The sequence below is a fragment of the Callorhinus ursinus genome, unplaced genomic scaffold (assembly GCF_003265705.2).
Source record: "Callorhinus ursinus isolate GAN/ISIS: 27379988/994484 unplaced genomic scaffold, GSC_fseal_2.0 scaffold26, whole genome shotgun sequence".
NCBI lineage: Eukaryota > Metazoa > Chordata > Mammalia > Carnivora > Otariidae > Callorhinus > Callorhinus ursinus.
In genome coordinates this window covers 15,491,972-15,505,843 of record NW_027397088.1, presented here as the reverse complement: position 1 = coordinate 15,505,843, position 13,872 = coordinate 15,491,972, and the positions used below count along the sequence as shown (strand labels likewise).

General features: G+C 46.5%; 1 protein-coding gene across 1 annotated transcript in view; it reads right to left on the bottom strand.

The window, feature by feature from the left end:
• JARID2 (jumonji and AT-rich interaction domain containing 2) overlaps nt 1-2,395 on the bottom strand; it is a 250,040-nt gene extending 247,645 nt beyond the window's left edge. The window contains 1 exon segment of the mRNA XM_025891071.2: nt 1,787-2,395. Coding sequence (XP_025746856.1) covers nt 1,787-1,831 — 45 coding nt within the window. The 5' untranslated portion in view covers nt 1,832-2,395.
• Between the last annotated feature and the right edge of the window lie 11,477 nt (nt 2,396-13,872).

Sequence of the window (13,872 nt, the reverse complement as noted above, 5' to 3'; positions counted from 1 at the left end):
CGAGCCCCGAGCCGGAGCCGCAGCCCGAGCAGCCCGGAGCCCGGCGCCGGAGCCGGCAGCCCGCCCCCTACAGGCCGCGCGCGCGCGCGCGCCCGCCCGGCCCCGGCCCAGCCCGCCGCGACCCCCGCGCGCCCTCCCCTCGGCTGCCGGCTCGAGCACGTCGGGAACACGGGCTCCGCTCCGCTCCCCCGGCGTCAACTCGTGCTCTGCCTCCCGCGGCCGCCGCCAGCCACGGGGCTTGCGGCCGGACGCCCCGACTCGACACAATCCACTGACCGCCAGCAACAAAAAAATCCCACCCCACACCGCTCTCCAACTTAGCGAGGTCTGGGATGGGGGTCGGGAGAAGGGGTGGGGGCGGCGGAGGCGGTTCTTGTCCAAGTTCTACCCCATTTGCTTTGTGGCTGCACCCGGATCGGACGTGCCCCGGGAAGGCGTCCACGCTCCAAGGCAAGGTTGTCTCCATGCAGTTTCTACAGCCCGAGTTTAAACTAGTCCTTTGCATTCTACCCAGCCCTCTGCAATGCGGATGTATTTTAATTCTTAAATTCTTTAGGGAACAGCTTTTTTAAGTTGAGCTTGATTATTTAACCTTGCATTTCTTTCATAGTTGAAGTTTACGTGCCTAGATTAGAATCAGCCCTCTAGAAGAGGCATTCGGGTTTTTCATTAAATGTATTTTTTTACAAAAACCAGTGCCCCGAAGGTCATCTCCCATTACACACATCACATTGCTCAAAAAGGGAAAATATTAACACCAATTTGTCGACTCGAGTTAAACTTTCTTATAACGTTGCATTATTCCTAGTGTATGTTCATTTGGGCTTTTAAAAAAAAAATGGGTTCTCTGATTTAAAGCATGCAGCTAATCACCGATCACTCGAGTGCATATTTGGTTAATCCTCCGTCCCCCTCTACCCTCCCTCCCCCCAAACTTAAAAAAAAAAAAAAGCCATACACAAAACAAAAACACTCCCCATGCCAATCAAAACGTAGCTGTACTATGCACAAAACAAATTTAACTATTCCAAGCCATTTAAATCTCTGAATAATCACCCAATTTCAGAAGCCCACTTAACAGGGAGAATTTATTTGTAGTCACTTACACATGTATTCACGTACCTACTTAAAAACATTAGCTATATTGTATGTCTTTTCTCCCTAAAACTGGAAACCATGAATTTTTAAACAAAACCAGTCCCATTATTAAAGTCAATCCCAACAAATGCATTCGCTGTAACATGATTCCCAACTGATTTACGTTGCGAACCAAATAAGCCAAAACGACCACATACATTAAATTTGATATGCCAGTGCAGGGAACAAGATCGCCATAATCGGACCCTCGATTGCAACTTAAAGGGCTTCCAACACACACGCGTTACACGATTTTCCAAATAACATTAATAATAATAACACAAGCTCATTTGCATGCAAAGTGCAATATGGGGCCAAATCCGCCCGAGAATGCAGTTTAGTTACATTACCGCAGCCCCCACCCCCCCCAAGCTCCACCAAAATCCCTAGCCTTTCATCTAAAACTAGATTATGGTTGTGTCATTCGAGGTCAATTTATTCACTTGAGGTATCGCTACACCAATCTGTTTTTTCATCCAAACTAGGCAGACACGACTTTGCCTGAAAAGCCCTCTTTCAGAAAAGAAAGAAACAGCCTTATCGGACGCTGTGTTTAAAACCCTTCAGCTGCAGAATTATCTATAAACTTGACATTCACAGCCATTGCTTAAAACTGCAAGTCAAAGGATGTGTTGTTAAGAGCACTTACGTATTTCTTCTGAATGATATTCCTCTTGGGTCTTTCCTTGCTCATTCTGAGATCCAAATGCTGATTGCAAAAGGGGACAATTGCTTCATGAATTTAAAGCCGTCAGAAATTTGCAAAAAAATATCCTGGTGGTTTTTATTGTTGTTGGTGGTGGTTGATCTTGTAATCCGACTTTTCTTCCTCTTCCCCCAAAGCCCGATTCGCCTTGAAATAAATCCGAAATTGGGAAGGAAAAAAAAAAAAAGAGCCAAAGACGAACGAAGCAAACAACAACAACAAAAAAAATTCACTTTAGTAAAACACTCATAATGGAAAATTTCCCCCGAAACACACACACACACAAAAAAAAAAACCGACGCCCTTCACTCCCCCCCTTTTTCCTCCAAAAACTACATCAGCGAAACGTGAAGGTCCTTAGTGTCTGATCTGTAGTTACATCTTGGAAAAGAAAAGGGAAAGATAAATAAAAAATGTTGGAAGTCACGTTTGTGCTGCAGCAGCAGCGCGAGCAGAAGAGTCAACTCCAGCGGCGGCGGCGGCGGCGGCAGCACCACAGCGAGGGCTCGCCGAGTCTCTTTTTTCCAAGCCCCCTAACCAATGAGAGAGAGGCTATCCAGCCCAACTTTAAATGGACTCTGCTTTTATACAAGTTAGGGCTCCTCGGGTAATTCCCCGACGGACGCTAGCCGAAAACTCCCACAGCTGAGCCACCAGACGCCCGCCTACTCCGGCGCAGACCGACTCCGGCCCAGTCCGGAGGACCCCCGCAGCCCCATCGACTAGACACCCGAGAAGCTTCGACGAACCCTTCCCGGGCAAACCCTCAGGCATCGCTCCCACGCCGAGCCTAGGAGTGGAATTGAGAGAGGCTCCCTAGCCCAATGCATGGCACGCTCGGTCGCTCCACCTCACCCCCTTTCCCCAGCTTGCCGCTCACCCCACAGCCGCCACACGCCAGCCCCCGCCACTGCCCTCGCGTCTACCTGCAGCCGGGCTGCTGGATACCAGTGCCCCAAGACGCCCGGCCCCGGGGAGAGCCGCCTATTCCCGGGGCACCTTAGAATGGTCCCCTTGATCTTCTGGAAGTTGTAGTCCCCCGACTACAAAATGGCTATGGCCACGGGAGCTGGGAACTACAATTCCCAGCCTGCCCCGCAAAGCTTGTCACTCAACTCCCCTCCCTCCTCCTCGCCCCCTCCCCCCTCACCGGCCCTGCCAACAAACGCTTGGATGTGTCCCGCGTGTGACACTGCTAGAGGCTGGCTTGGGATTGGCCCGCAGAGCGTGTGGTCCGCGAGCGAGGAACTCCCCACGCCGGCCCGCCCCCGCCCCCGGGCCCCGGCCCCCCCTCCCCCGGCGGCGCCCCGCCCCCACCCGCGGCGCGAACCGCCTGTGGAATCGAGGAATCGCGCGCGCGCCGGCCCGAGCCGAGCGGCGGGGGAGGGACGCGAGGCTTCCTGGGGGAAGGCCTCGGAGCGTGGCGGCGCGGGGGGCGGTGTCGGCGAGGGGTTGGAGCCCGTCCTAAGGAAAACTGGGCCACGCACCAAGAGGAATCCTCGGTGCGAACTAGTTGATCGGCGGCGCCTGCTGCTTGTGCCGCGCAGCCGGTGTCAGCTCAGGACACCGCCTCGCGTCTTCGCACACGGCGTGCTGCGGCCGGGCCCGGGGTAGGCTGAGGTCACCTCGGCCGGCGCCCCGCAGCCGCACGCGCTGGAAGGCCACCTCCTGGCGCGGCACGCGGCCCGCCGGCCGAGCCGGACGTCGGGGGTGGCCGGCAAGGGCACCTCGGGCGGCCGCCTCCGGCGGAGAGATACACCCGCCCGGGGACGTCCAGCTCGAGCTCTGCCCGCAGAGTGGTGCCTGGCGCCGGGGGTGCCCGCGGGCGAGCGAGGCTAACACGCGGAGCTGCAAAATGAGTGGAATACGGAGACCGAGCCGCACGGCCTTGCGAACGGCAGGGAAGCATCTGGAACGCCGAGTGCCGGGAAGATGCCCCGCGCGGTCCACGAGGGAGCCGCCTTCTACCTGCCTCTGCCCCCTGTCATGGTTATTTAATCGCTGACGGGAAGGAAGGAGCAAGGCCCGGCTCTGACTCCTCGGGCCTTGGCCTTCTTAACTTCGTCAAGTCTTAAGCAGCCATTCTGCATCATAAATTTCCTTGTTTTAACTGTGGCTGCGGAGAAGTCATGTTTTAAATTATCTCCTCTCAGGCTCCCCTCTGGGTAAATGAAAAGTGGGGTCGCTCACACTGCCTCCTGCTCACTGCTATACGTTTTATTCCCCGTCCCATGCCGTGGACCCTCCTTCCCTTGAAAGGAGAACTACTCGGGTAGCACAATCGGTTAGATTTTTATTGGCAGCACTGTTTCGGGAGGTAACCGTGGTCTAGCAAGTTCTCCGAAACTGGTGGTTAGAGACCTGGATTCAAATCAAACCTTAGCCCTTCCTGAAAGGCAGCCGGTGCCTTCTCGGAGCTTGTCCTTGGCCTCGTCCACAGAGTCAGGATGACCAGACCTTACGGGGAGGATTATGTCATAACAACCTAGCTAAGAACCAGCCACGGTAATAGGAAGCTTTCGGTAAAGGAAAGAAAATGCCTTTTTCAAAGGGCTTTTTAATTATTACTCTACCTTTTTAAAAAATCTGAATGCCTTCGAAAAAGGAACAATTTTGTCTTTTATTCATTGCACAATCAGAAAAATAAATGGCCTTCTGTGCCTCGATATTGCAAAACTTGTTTGCCGGTGCCATTTGCCGGGAAGGACTCTACAGAACAGACTCCACTTTTCAGGATTGGCCACCCAAGTGACTTTATGGTTAGGTTACAACGAGGTGTTTTCAAAAGATTTTCTGATCATTAGGACCTACCTGTATACCGGAGGTCTGCACTCCTCCACAGTGTTAGGGTTTTAACCAGTTTTCTGGAGGTTTAATGTCAGATCTGTCATCCCCCGGCAAAATATTAAAGAACAAAGGTGGGTTTCTTCTTGGTTCCCTGAGCTAGCCCTGAGGCCTGGCTTCTCTGTCCCAGGCCTGGGAACTCCCCTGCTGGGCTACCAACTTCAGGTCACCACACACATAAACTAAAAACCCTTCGCCTAGTTGAGGCTTGAGGGCAGGGGAAAGGAAGGAATTTGCTCATTTCCAAAAGATTTGGATAACATTCGTGTTGTTTTGCCTGAAAAGGAAAATAGATGGGCCTTTTTGGGGATTTAAAGCCTTTCCTGTTGCAGAAGGCACTGTCTCCTGATGGACATCCTTTCCCCGCTGCCTTGGCAAAGTCATATATTACTACCTTGCCTTTCTTTTTCCTCCTCTTTTTTGTTTTCTTTAAATCTAATTCACTCTTCTTTCTCCTGATGATTTTAACTCCTCGTACCACTTCTCTTGATGCCTTCAAGTGAGGGCAGTAGGGAGGGGCAGAATGGAGGGAAGACCTCACCAGGTGCATTGCTTCTAGGGGACCTGCCATCCCTGTCCTCATCCCTGAAGACACAGAGAGAAGGGCGCCTGGGTGGCTCAGATGGTTAAGCGTCTGCCTTTGGCTCAGGTCATGATCCCAGGGTCCTGGGATCGAGTCCCACATCGGGCTCCCTGCTCCTTGGGAGCCTGCTTCTCCCTCTGCTTCTCTCTCTCTCTCTCTCTCTCTCTCTCTCTCTCCTCCTCCTCCTCCTCCTCTGTCTCTCATGAATAAATAAATAAAATCTTAAAAAAAAAAAAAAGACAGAGAGAAGCCTTAAAGTCCTTTGTGAAGAAACACACAGCTGACTACAATGGCCGACTTAACAGTCGATTGTGATACCTCTAAAAAGTGCTGAAGTCCCTGCTATAGCAACAGGGAAAAACTTGCTAAAGGGAATTCATAACAGAGGTAACCAGGAACGCGGGAGTTTTAAAGGATAAGTAGGGGTTCAGCAGTTTGAAGGAAGCCAAGCAACTCTCTAGCATGGAAAAAAAAAATTATGAGAACTCCAAAAACATACCGACTTTATGGATAAGGACCCAATTTTTGTTTGGGAGTGACTAGAGATGAGATACTGAGAGGTAAGCAGGAGCCAGGACCAGAAAGGTTGTGTGTGCCAGGCAAAGGAGTTTGGACTTTGCCCAGAGGCTAAATGGAACCTTAGAAGGATTTTCACTAGAGGTATAAAGCAGATTTGCGTTTTTGGAAAGTAGTTCTACCTGTATGAGAGATGAAATTAAGGATTGGAGAAAAGAGATTGGAGGCAGGCAGACCTAAAAACCAGTTGTAATGTTACTGCATAAATGAGGTGAGAAATGGTTATGATCTGACCCCGGTGACAGAGGAAATGCCATAGAGAGCAGAGAACAGGTTGAGAAATATTTAGAATGTCAAAAGTCCAACGGACTTGGGAACTGGTTAGCTGGAGGGAATGGTGACTAACAGGGTAGAGCCTAAAATGATTCCTTAATCTTACGTTTTATGCTCTTTTATACCTAGATTAGCTACTCTGGGAAGAATGGGAATGTGAAGGAGGTGAAAGAGGAAGAGGTAGCAAATCCTCAGACACAAATAAGAGCAGGTACTTACTATTCTGGGTTCAAATCTGGACAGGTGATCATATTTACATAGGCATTCTAGTCCACCGTCTGGTTTACAATAAATGACAGGGAGGGCCCCTGGGTGGCTCAGTCGGTTAAGCATCTGCCTTCAGCTCAGGTCATGATCCCGGGGTCCTGGGACTGAGTCCCGTATCGGGGAGCCTGCCCCTCCCTCCCCCTCTGCCTGCGCTCCCCTCCTTGTGTTCTCTTTCTGTCAAATAAATAAATAAAATCTTAAAAAAAAGAAAGAGAAGACAGGAAAAGGATTGTAAGTTAATAAAGACCAAGTACACAGCAGTAATCCATAGACCTATATTATATGCATATTGAAATTTCCCTCTTAATTCAGGGGATGACACAGGTATCCCACATGCTTCCAAAAACCAATCACATGCATGGTTTTCCCAAGAAACAACAAAACTCATCTCCAGAAATCCTTCCCTAACAGTACATATTTCACCCCTTTATACTGTATACTTACTTGCTCACATTCTGCAGTTTAGTCTTATGTTCCCATCTCTTCTCTCCAAATAAAAAATAAGCTTTCCAAAGTCAGAGACCATCTTACCTACTTCTCATATCCTCCTCAAAGCTCCAGAGACTTCATAGAATTTGGAAGCGTCCAATAAATGTTTACTGTTGACTATTTCACCAAAACTGTAATGCCCACTTATTTAGACTACTGCCAACCATTTGGTCTTACTATCATTTCCAATTCCATTCTGGAACACTACTATTTTTCTCCTCTTGAGGTATCCAAATCCAACATGGTGGTGTACATTCTTCCCCAGCTCCAGTCCAATCTCCAATTCAGCCTGGATGTTTAGCTTACTCATTCCTGCATTCTCATTGTCCCTGTTACTTCAGCCACATTTTTTTTTTTTTTTAAGATTTATTTATTTAGGGCACCTGGGTGGCTCAGTGTGTGAAGCGACTGCCTTCGGCTCAGGTCATGATCCTGGAGTCCCGGGATCGAGTCCCACATCGGGCTTCCTGCTCAGCAGGGAGTCTGCTTCTCCCTCTGACCCTCTTCCCTCTCGTGCTTTCTATCTCTCATTCTCTCTCTCTCTCTCAAATAAATAAATAAAATCTTAAAAAAGATTTATTTATTTATTTGAGAGAGAGAGCACGGAGGGAGAAGGAGAGGGAGAGAATCTCCAGCAGACTCCCTGCTAAGCGCAGAACCAGCCGCCTGCAGGGCTAGATCCCAAGACCCCGAATTCACAACCCAAGCGGAAATCAAAAGTCAGACCCTTAACTGACTGACCCACCCTGGAGCCCCAGACACATTTTTTTTTACTAAAAACTATATATTTAAGGTGTGATATTTTGATGTGCGTATTCATTTTGAAATGACTACTACAGTCAAGCTAATTAACATACCCACCCCCTCGCATGGTTACCATCAGCCACATTTTTTGAGCTTTAAAATTTTGTTCCATGTTGTCTTGTTTTCTGATGACGTCATTTGCATATCTTGTGTCTCCTAATTAGATTGAAAATTTCATGGGGTGGTGATTTGTCTCAGAGTGAGACAGCCCTTGGCAATGAGTCTAATCTCTGGATGAGAATCAGATGTTTCCAATATTAACTTTTTGAGTGACCTTAAGCCATTCTTTTGACCACTCTGGATCTCAGCTTCATCAGCTATAAAATGAGAGGGTTAAACTCAATTATCACCAAAGACATTGCTGGATCCAGCATGCTCTAATCTTCTTTTGACCTTTGTACTGGGCTTCCTCGCTCCCCTCAGCGATGGCCTCTAAGTAGACTTAAGTAGACAATGTTGAGTAAGAACTGCTGGGGCAACTTTCTTTATACCTGTACAGTATTAATTTTTAAATATAATCTTATATTTCTCTGTGATCGCTAATGATACCTTTTTATAGTCTTTAAAGCACGGTCATAATAACATCATTTAATCCATAAAACAACCCGGATCAAGATCAGTATTTATCATCCTCACTCTTCCAATGTGAAAGTACATATAAAGAGGTTGTGATTTGCTCAAGGTCATACACAGAGTAAGGTGACAGAGCCAGGAGTCAAATCCGGTGCTCCTGGCTCCACATCCCTTGTGTGGGCTACCTCCCTGGTTTTCTAAAATGTGATCCAAGACACATCACTCCATGAAATGTTACTAAATATGGCTGGAAAGAAAGGGATGCTTTGACAAAATAGATGTGGAAATTGCTAGCTCACACAAAGATAACTTGATTAACGTAGGATTTTTTCAATCTCAAAAAGGCATACAGTTTTCCAAACGTATTTGGCCACTGAGGCCTTTTTTTTTTTTAAAGAAAGAGTTTGTGGGGGTGCCTGGGGGGCTCAGCTGGTTAAGCATCCGACTCTTGATTTCAGTTCGGGTCATGATCTCAGGGCAGTGGGACCAAGCCTCACATGGGGCTCCACACTCAGGGCAGAGTCTGCTTAAGATTCTCTCTCCCTCTCCCTTTGCACCCCCACCTCATGCTTGGATGCACACTCTCTCAAATAAATAAATAAAATAAAACAAATATTAAAAAAAAAGAAGTAGCTTGTATCCATGGAACAGTGTTGGAGACATGCTTCACCCAATATGATGAATTTATGTTTCATAAAGATTGCTGACTGACAATAATTCTTACCTAAGTGACTGAGTACTTTATGTGACGTTTCTAATTTTATATAGGTCTGTCTTCATAGGTGGGGGGAAGGGAGTAATGAGGAGGGATGTAAAAAAATAATCTTTGACTGACATCAGGTTTATAAATAACTATGAGCCAGTGTGCTGAGAAGTTGGGGGCTTCCATTGAAAGAAGCTAGAACAGCTATTTTAGGCTGGCTGAGATTTGCAAGAGTATTTTAAAACACACTAGGAGGTAAACTCAGAAGTAAACAGCCTTCTTAAGAGTGAGTGATGTCAAGGACACATTAGTTCTTTTGTTATTCACTGCTTCCTGTCCCTGCAGTTATGGTCTGATTTGTCAAGCCTCACTAAAATGCCACAGCGTAAACCCAACACAATAAGATGATGTTTTTAAAATCTACTGGTTGTCAGTGGACCTCGTTTACACGAGTCACTGAAAGTCCCTGGTTCTTTGGAGAATTTGAAGTTTTGGGACTGTCATTACTATTCTGTTTAGATTGTGTCTTGTGTTATTGAAAGAGAGAGGGCCCTGATTCCGAAACTCTGGTAAAGGAACCAAGACAGGGAAACCTGCAGTTTCTAAGAATAGAAGTTACTGTTTATAATAATACTGTACTCTGTGTTTGGGCGGAGAGGGGGGGAATCTTAGGAGCGATCAACTAATTAATCCACAGGGAAACATTAGGAGGAAACTGAGTCACAGAGCAGGGAAAGAGGGAGAGGAACTGTATTCAAGCCCCAATGAAAATGGCTAATGGAGGGTGCCTGAGTGGCTCAGTTGGTTAATCGGACTGCCTCCGGCTCAGGTCATGATCCTGGAGTCCCGGGATGGAGTCCCACATCGGGCTCCCTGCTCAGCAGGGAGTCTGCTTCTCCTTCTGACCCTCTTCCCTCTTGTGCTCTCTATCTCAAATAAATAAATAAAATCTTAAGAAAAAAAAAAAAAAGAAAATGGCTAATGGAAAAATCGGGTGAAGCCGGGTTGGGTCCACCTAGCTGGGAAGTTGAGGGTCGGAGTTTCAGGGAGCACAAACACACACAGTAAAACATAAAAAAATTTAGACATCAGCAGTTACACTGTGACTGAAACTTAGTGGATTATTCATTTCCAGATGTTTGTCTTCCTCTCAATTGTCAAGCATCCACTGAAAAAAAAAAACATTTGTTGGACATTTATTAAGGATGCAAAATTAAACACAGACCCTGTCCTCAAAGCATGCATTTTGTGCAAAGCACTGAGAATTTTGTCCCTTGTGCAAGGAATGTCAAGGAAGACAAGAGAAGTGGTAAGACATTTGCAGGTAGAAGTGGGGGAGGGCCTCTAGGCTCTACTCAACTGAGGGCCGGCCAGGAGTCGCTCTGATCTTGAGCCTGACAGCAGGTTGCAGAGGAGGGCCCCATTCCTTAACTCCAAACCCTGTCTTACCCATCCCTCAGGCCAGAGGCTCATAGGTGACCCAGAAGGTCAGCCCCCTCACCTTTTTTTTTTTCTCCTTCTAACTTTCATCTGTTTGTTCATTTATTGCTTCTTTTATTCATCCAAAGGGTACCCAATAAGTGCTTACAATGTTCCCCTTTCTCTGGACACCCCGTCTGTGCATCCTTGCAGGTCTCCTGAGTGAGCAATGTAGAGCTTCTGTTGCCTTAAGCCCAGCAGTCCTCACATAGGAAAAGCAGCCAGGGTGGGAAAAGAGAAGGACTGACCATAAGGGAAATCCAGAGAACTTGAGACAAGGCAAAGGAACGCGGATTACCAGAATCTGGCCTTTGTTATTACAAAATGACAGTGTTTTTGTGTGTCTGCGTGTGCATGTGCATAAGGGAGGAAGGGCTTCCAAAGGGTATCTAGTATCTAGAGAATTTGGGACATTTGTGATTCTAGATAAATACAGATGCCAAGAGGAGAACTATAAAACCAGGGTGATTGTTTAACATAGGATGGCTTAATGGCCAGATTATGCTGGGAATCTGAAGGCTTGAGGTTTAGTTTCAGCTTTTTGTGACCTTGGACCAGTCACTTGGCAAGGCCTCGTTTTATTTGTGAAAAAAGGAACTGACCTAGATGTGCCCTGAAGACCCTTCCAAATCTAACATTCTGTGATTATGTACCCAACAATATTAATCTTGGTCATCTGTGATCCTACCAATTTTATACAACATGGTTAATGTTGTTGTAAATTTTTAGTACGGCAGTAAATTCCTAGTGCATAAACTCTGGACATGGTTTATGCAGTGCTCATAGACTCTAAGTATATAAACCGACATCCTTATCAGAAACCTGGAGAAAAGGTCGGGGGGAGGGAAGGGGAGAGAGAGCGGGAGGGAGAGAGAAGGAGGGGAGGTAGGGAGGTGACAAATATTAGTTTCAGCTTATGCTTTGGACACTGTGTGGATCAGTATTTTTGAAGATGAAACTAGGGTCCCATTTGGTAGGGGAATCCATAACTCTCAAGCAACCTAGGACCCCAACTGGGTCCCCTGGGATTCTCCCCACGTAGAAGGCAGGAGAAACCAGGAAGAAGGAGGCTAGACTTTCTGAAGTTACCACAGAGTCAATCCTTGGGGAGTTCTCAGCCACGCCAGTATGCCCACAGCGCTCCCAGACTTCCCCAGGTGTGAGACATGGATGATCAGCATCACATTCCTTACACTTACAAAGTACCTCGCACTTACCTAGCAAAGTATCCATCCCATAGTAGAGAATTTGCTTCTTGAAGAAATGAATGGAATTTGGCACTGTGCCAATTATCATTTTGTTCACAAATAATTCTCTGTGCATCTGGAGTGCTCTTTCAAATAGGTCAGCTCCCACCAAGCATTTGCAATTACAGAGGAAGTGAAACTGTTTGGCAAGTGGCATTTAAAAGATCTCCATTTTGCTTTCCAGCCAGCACTTGTCTTACAAAATGCCCAAAGAAGGGAGGATGCAAGGAGAAATTACTGAAATACTTCAGTCGTGTAACAAGCCCAGTCATTTTCATATGGTGAATCTAAAACTCAAGACCAGTATAGATACATTCATCTGACAAATGGTATTTGTCTGCTGCTGTTATGGACTGAATGGTGTCCCCCTAAAATTTTAAAAAATTTAACTGTTGAAGCCCTACCCCTCAGTACCTCAGAATGTGTTTGTGTTTGGAAGCAGGGTCTTTAAAGAGGTCATTAAGTTAAAATGAGGTCATTGGGGTGAGCCCTAATCCAATATGACTGGGGTCCTTACAAAAGAGGGAATTTGGACGGACACACACAAAGAGGGAAGACCATGAGGGGAAGGAGAGAAGGCGGCCATCTTACAAGCCAACGAGAGAGGCTTCAGAAGAAACCAACTCCGCTGACCTTGGTCTTGGACTTCTAGCTTCCAGAACCATGGGGGAAATAAATTTCTGTCATTTAAGCCACCTGGTCTTTGGTACTCTGTTATGGCAGTGCCAGCAAAGTAATATGGTTGCCTTGCAAATTAAACCTTTGATATATGGAAATAAAACTGATCGGTGACGATAAGGGCCTGATGTTGAGTTGTTTTTCTAGTCACGGGGATAAAGTTGTGTGGATCTATTCTCCCATCCACTTGCACTGAGAAATAAATTTGCAAGATGGTATTTGAGATTAGGATCCTCCATAGATGATACTTCAGCCCTTGGTCTCTTAGCCATGGTCTTTCTGGGGGACATGGGTGTGGGGAGTGTGGTGGGGAAGGGTAAGAGATGAAGCTTCTTACTTCTAAGTGTGTGGCCCAAGGACAGGTCCAATATTTCCAGCCGGCACAAGGACTTAAGAAAACTACCTTGTTCGTCCCAAGAACTAGCACCATTCGTTGGCTACTTGAAGGGTTTTTCCTGCTAAAGAATAGGTAGGAAGAGTCTCAAAAAGGTGGAATTACTTTCTCTGCCTAAAAATTTTCTTCTCTTACCCCAATTTTTAAATAAAGAAACAGCCAAAGTATTTGATCTTGCTGGTTTAGTAAACGGGTTTATACTGTGATAGCATATTATTTAAGCACAATTTAAATGTTTATAATAGTTGACATAATTTTAAAAGTCCAACAGGTGTGGCCTTCACATCCCCCAAAGTAACTGTTATTTATCCACAGCACTTAATAAAATACCTAATTTCTCAAATCTGTGGTCAAGGTTGACCACAAATCATTTGCTGCTCTTTTAGGTAGTTAATTGGCCTACATAGTTAAAGTTCTACTATTAGAATAACATTCTTGAAAAGAAAAGAAAATGTATCCCTTTGGGAGAAGGCACTCCAAGATCTAGGGATCTATTTTTAAATGAAAGTTCTATGAAAGAGTTTTAAAACCATTATTAATCATTAATACATTAGCATGAATTAAGTATTAGAGATTAGCGAGCCAGACTTCTAGCAAGGTCTAAGGAAACAAAATGAGGAAGTATTGATAATATATGTAAGGTTCTTACACTTTAGAATAGGCAAGGGGGGCTCCTGGGTGGCTCAGTCATTGGGCGTCTGCCTTTGGCTGGGGTCCTGATCCCAGGGTCCTGGGATCGAGCCCTGCCTCGGGCTCTCTGCTCAGCGGGAAGCCTGCTTCTCCCTCTCCCACTCCCCCTGCTTGTGTTCCCTCTCTAGCTGTCTCTCTTTGTGTCAAATAAATAAATAAAATCTTTAAAAAAAAACAAAACAGAATAGGCAAGAATCTTTAGGGCATTTGTTTGAAATGCAGATTCCTGGCCACTAGCCTAGAATTCTCCTTTAGTAGGTCGAGGGTGGGGTTTAGGAATTTGCCTTTGAACAAGCACTCCGGGTGTTTCTTCTGCTGTAAATCTTGTCCTGTACGGTTTTGAGAAACACTGGCCTACGTGATGCCCCCCTGGTTCTCTGTCATGCGTTGTCCAAGCCTTTCAAAGATCGTCTCTTAAAAGCCTCATTT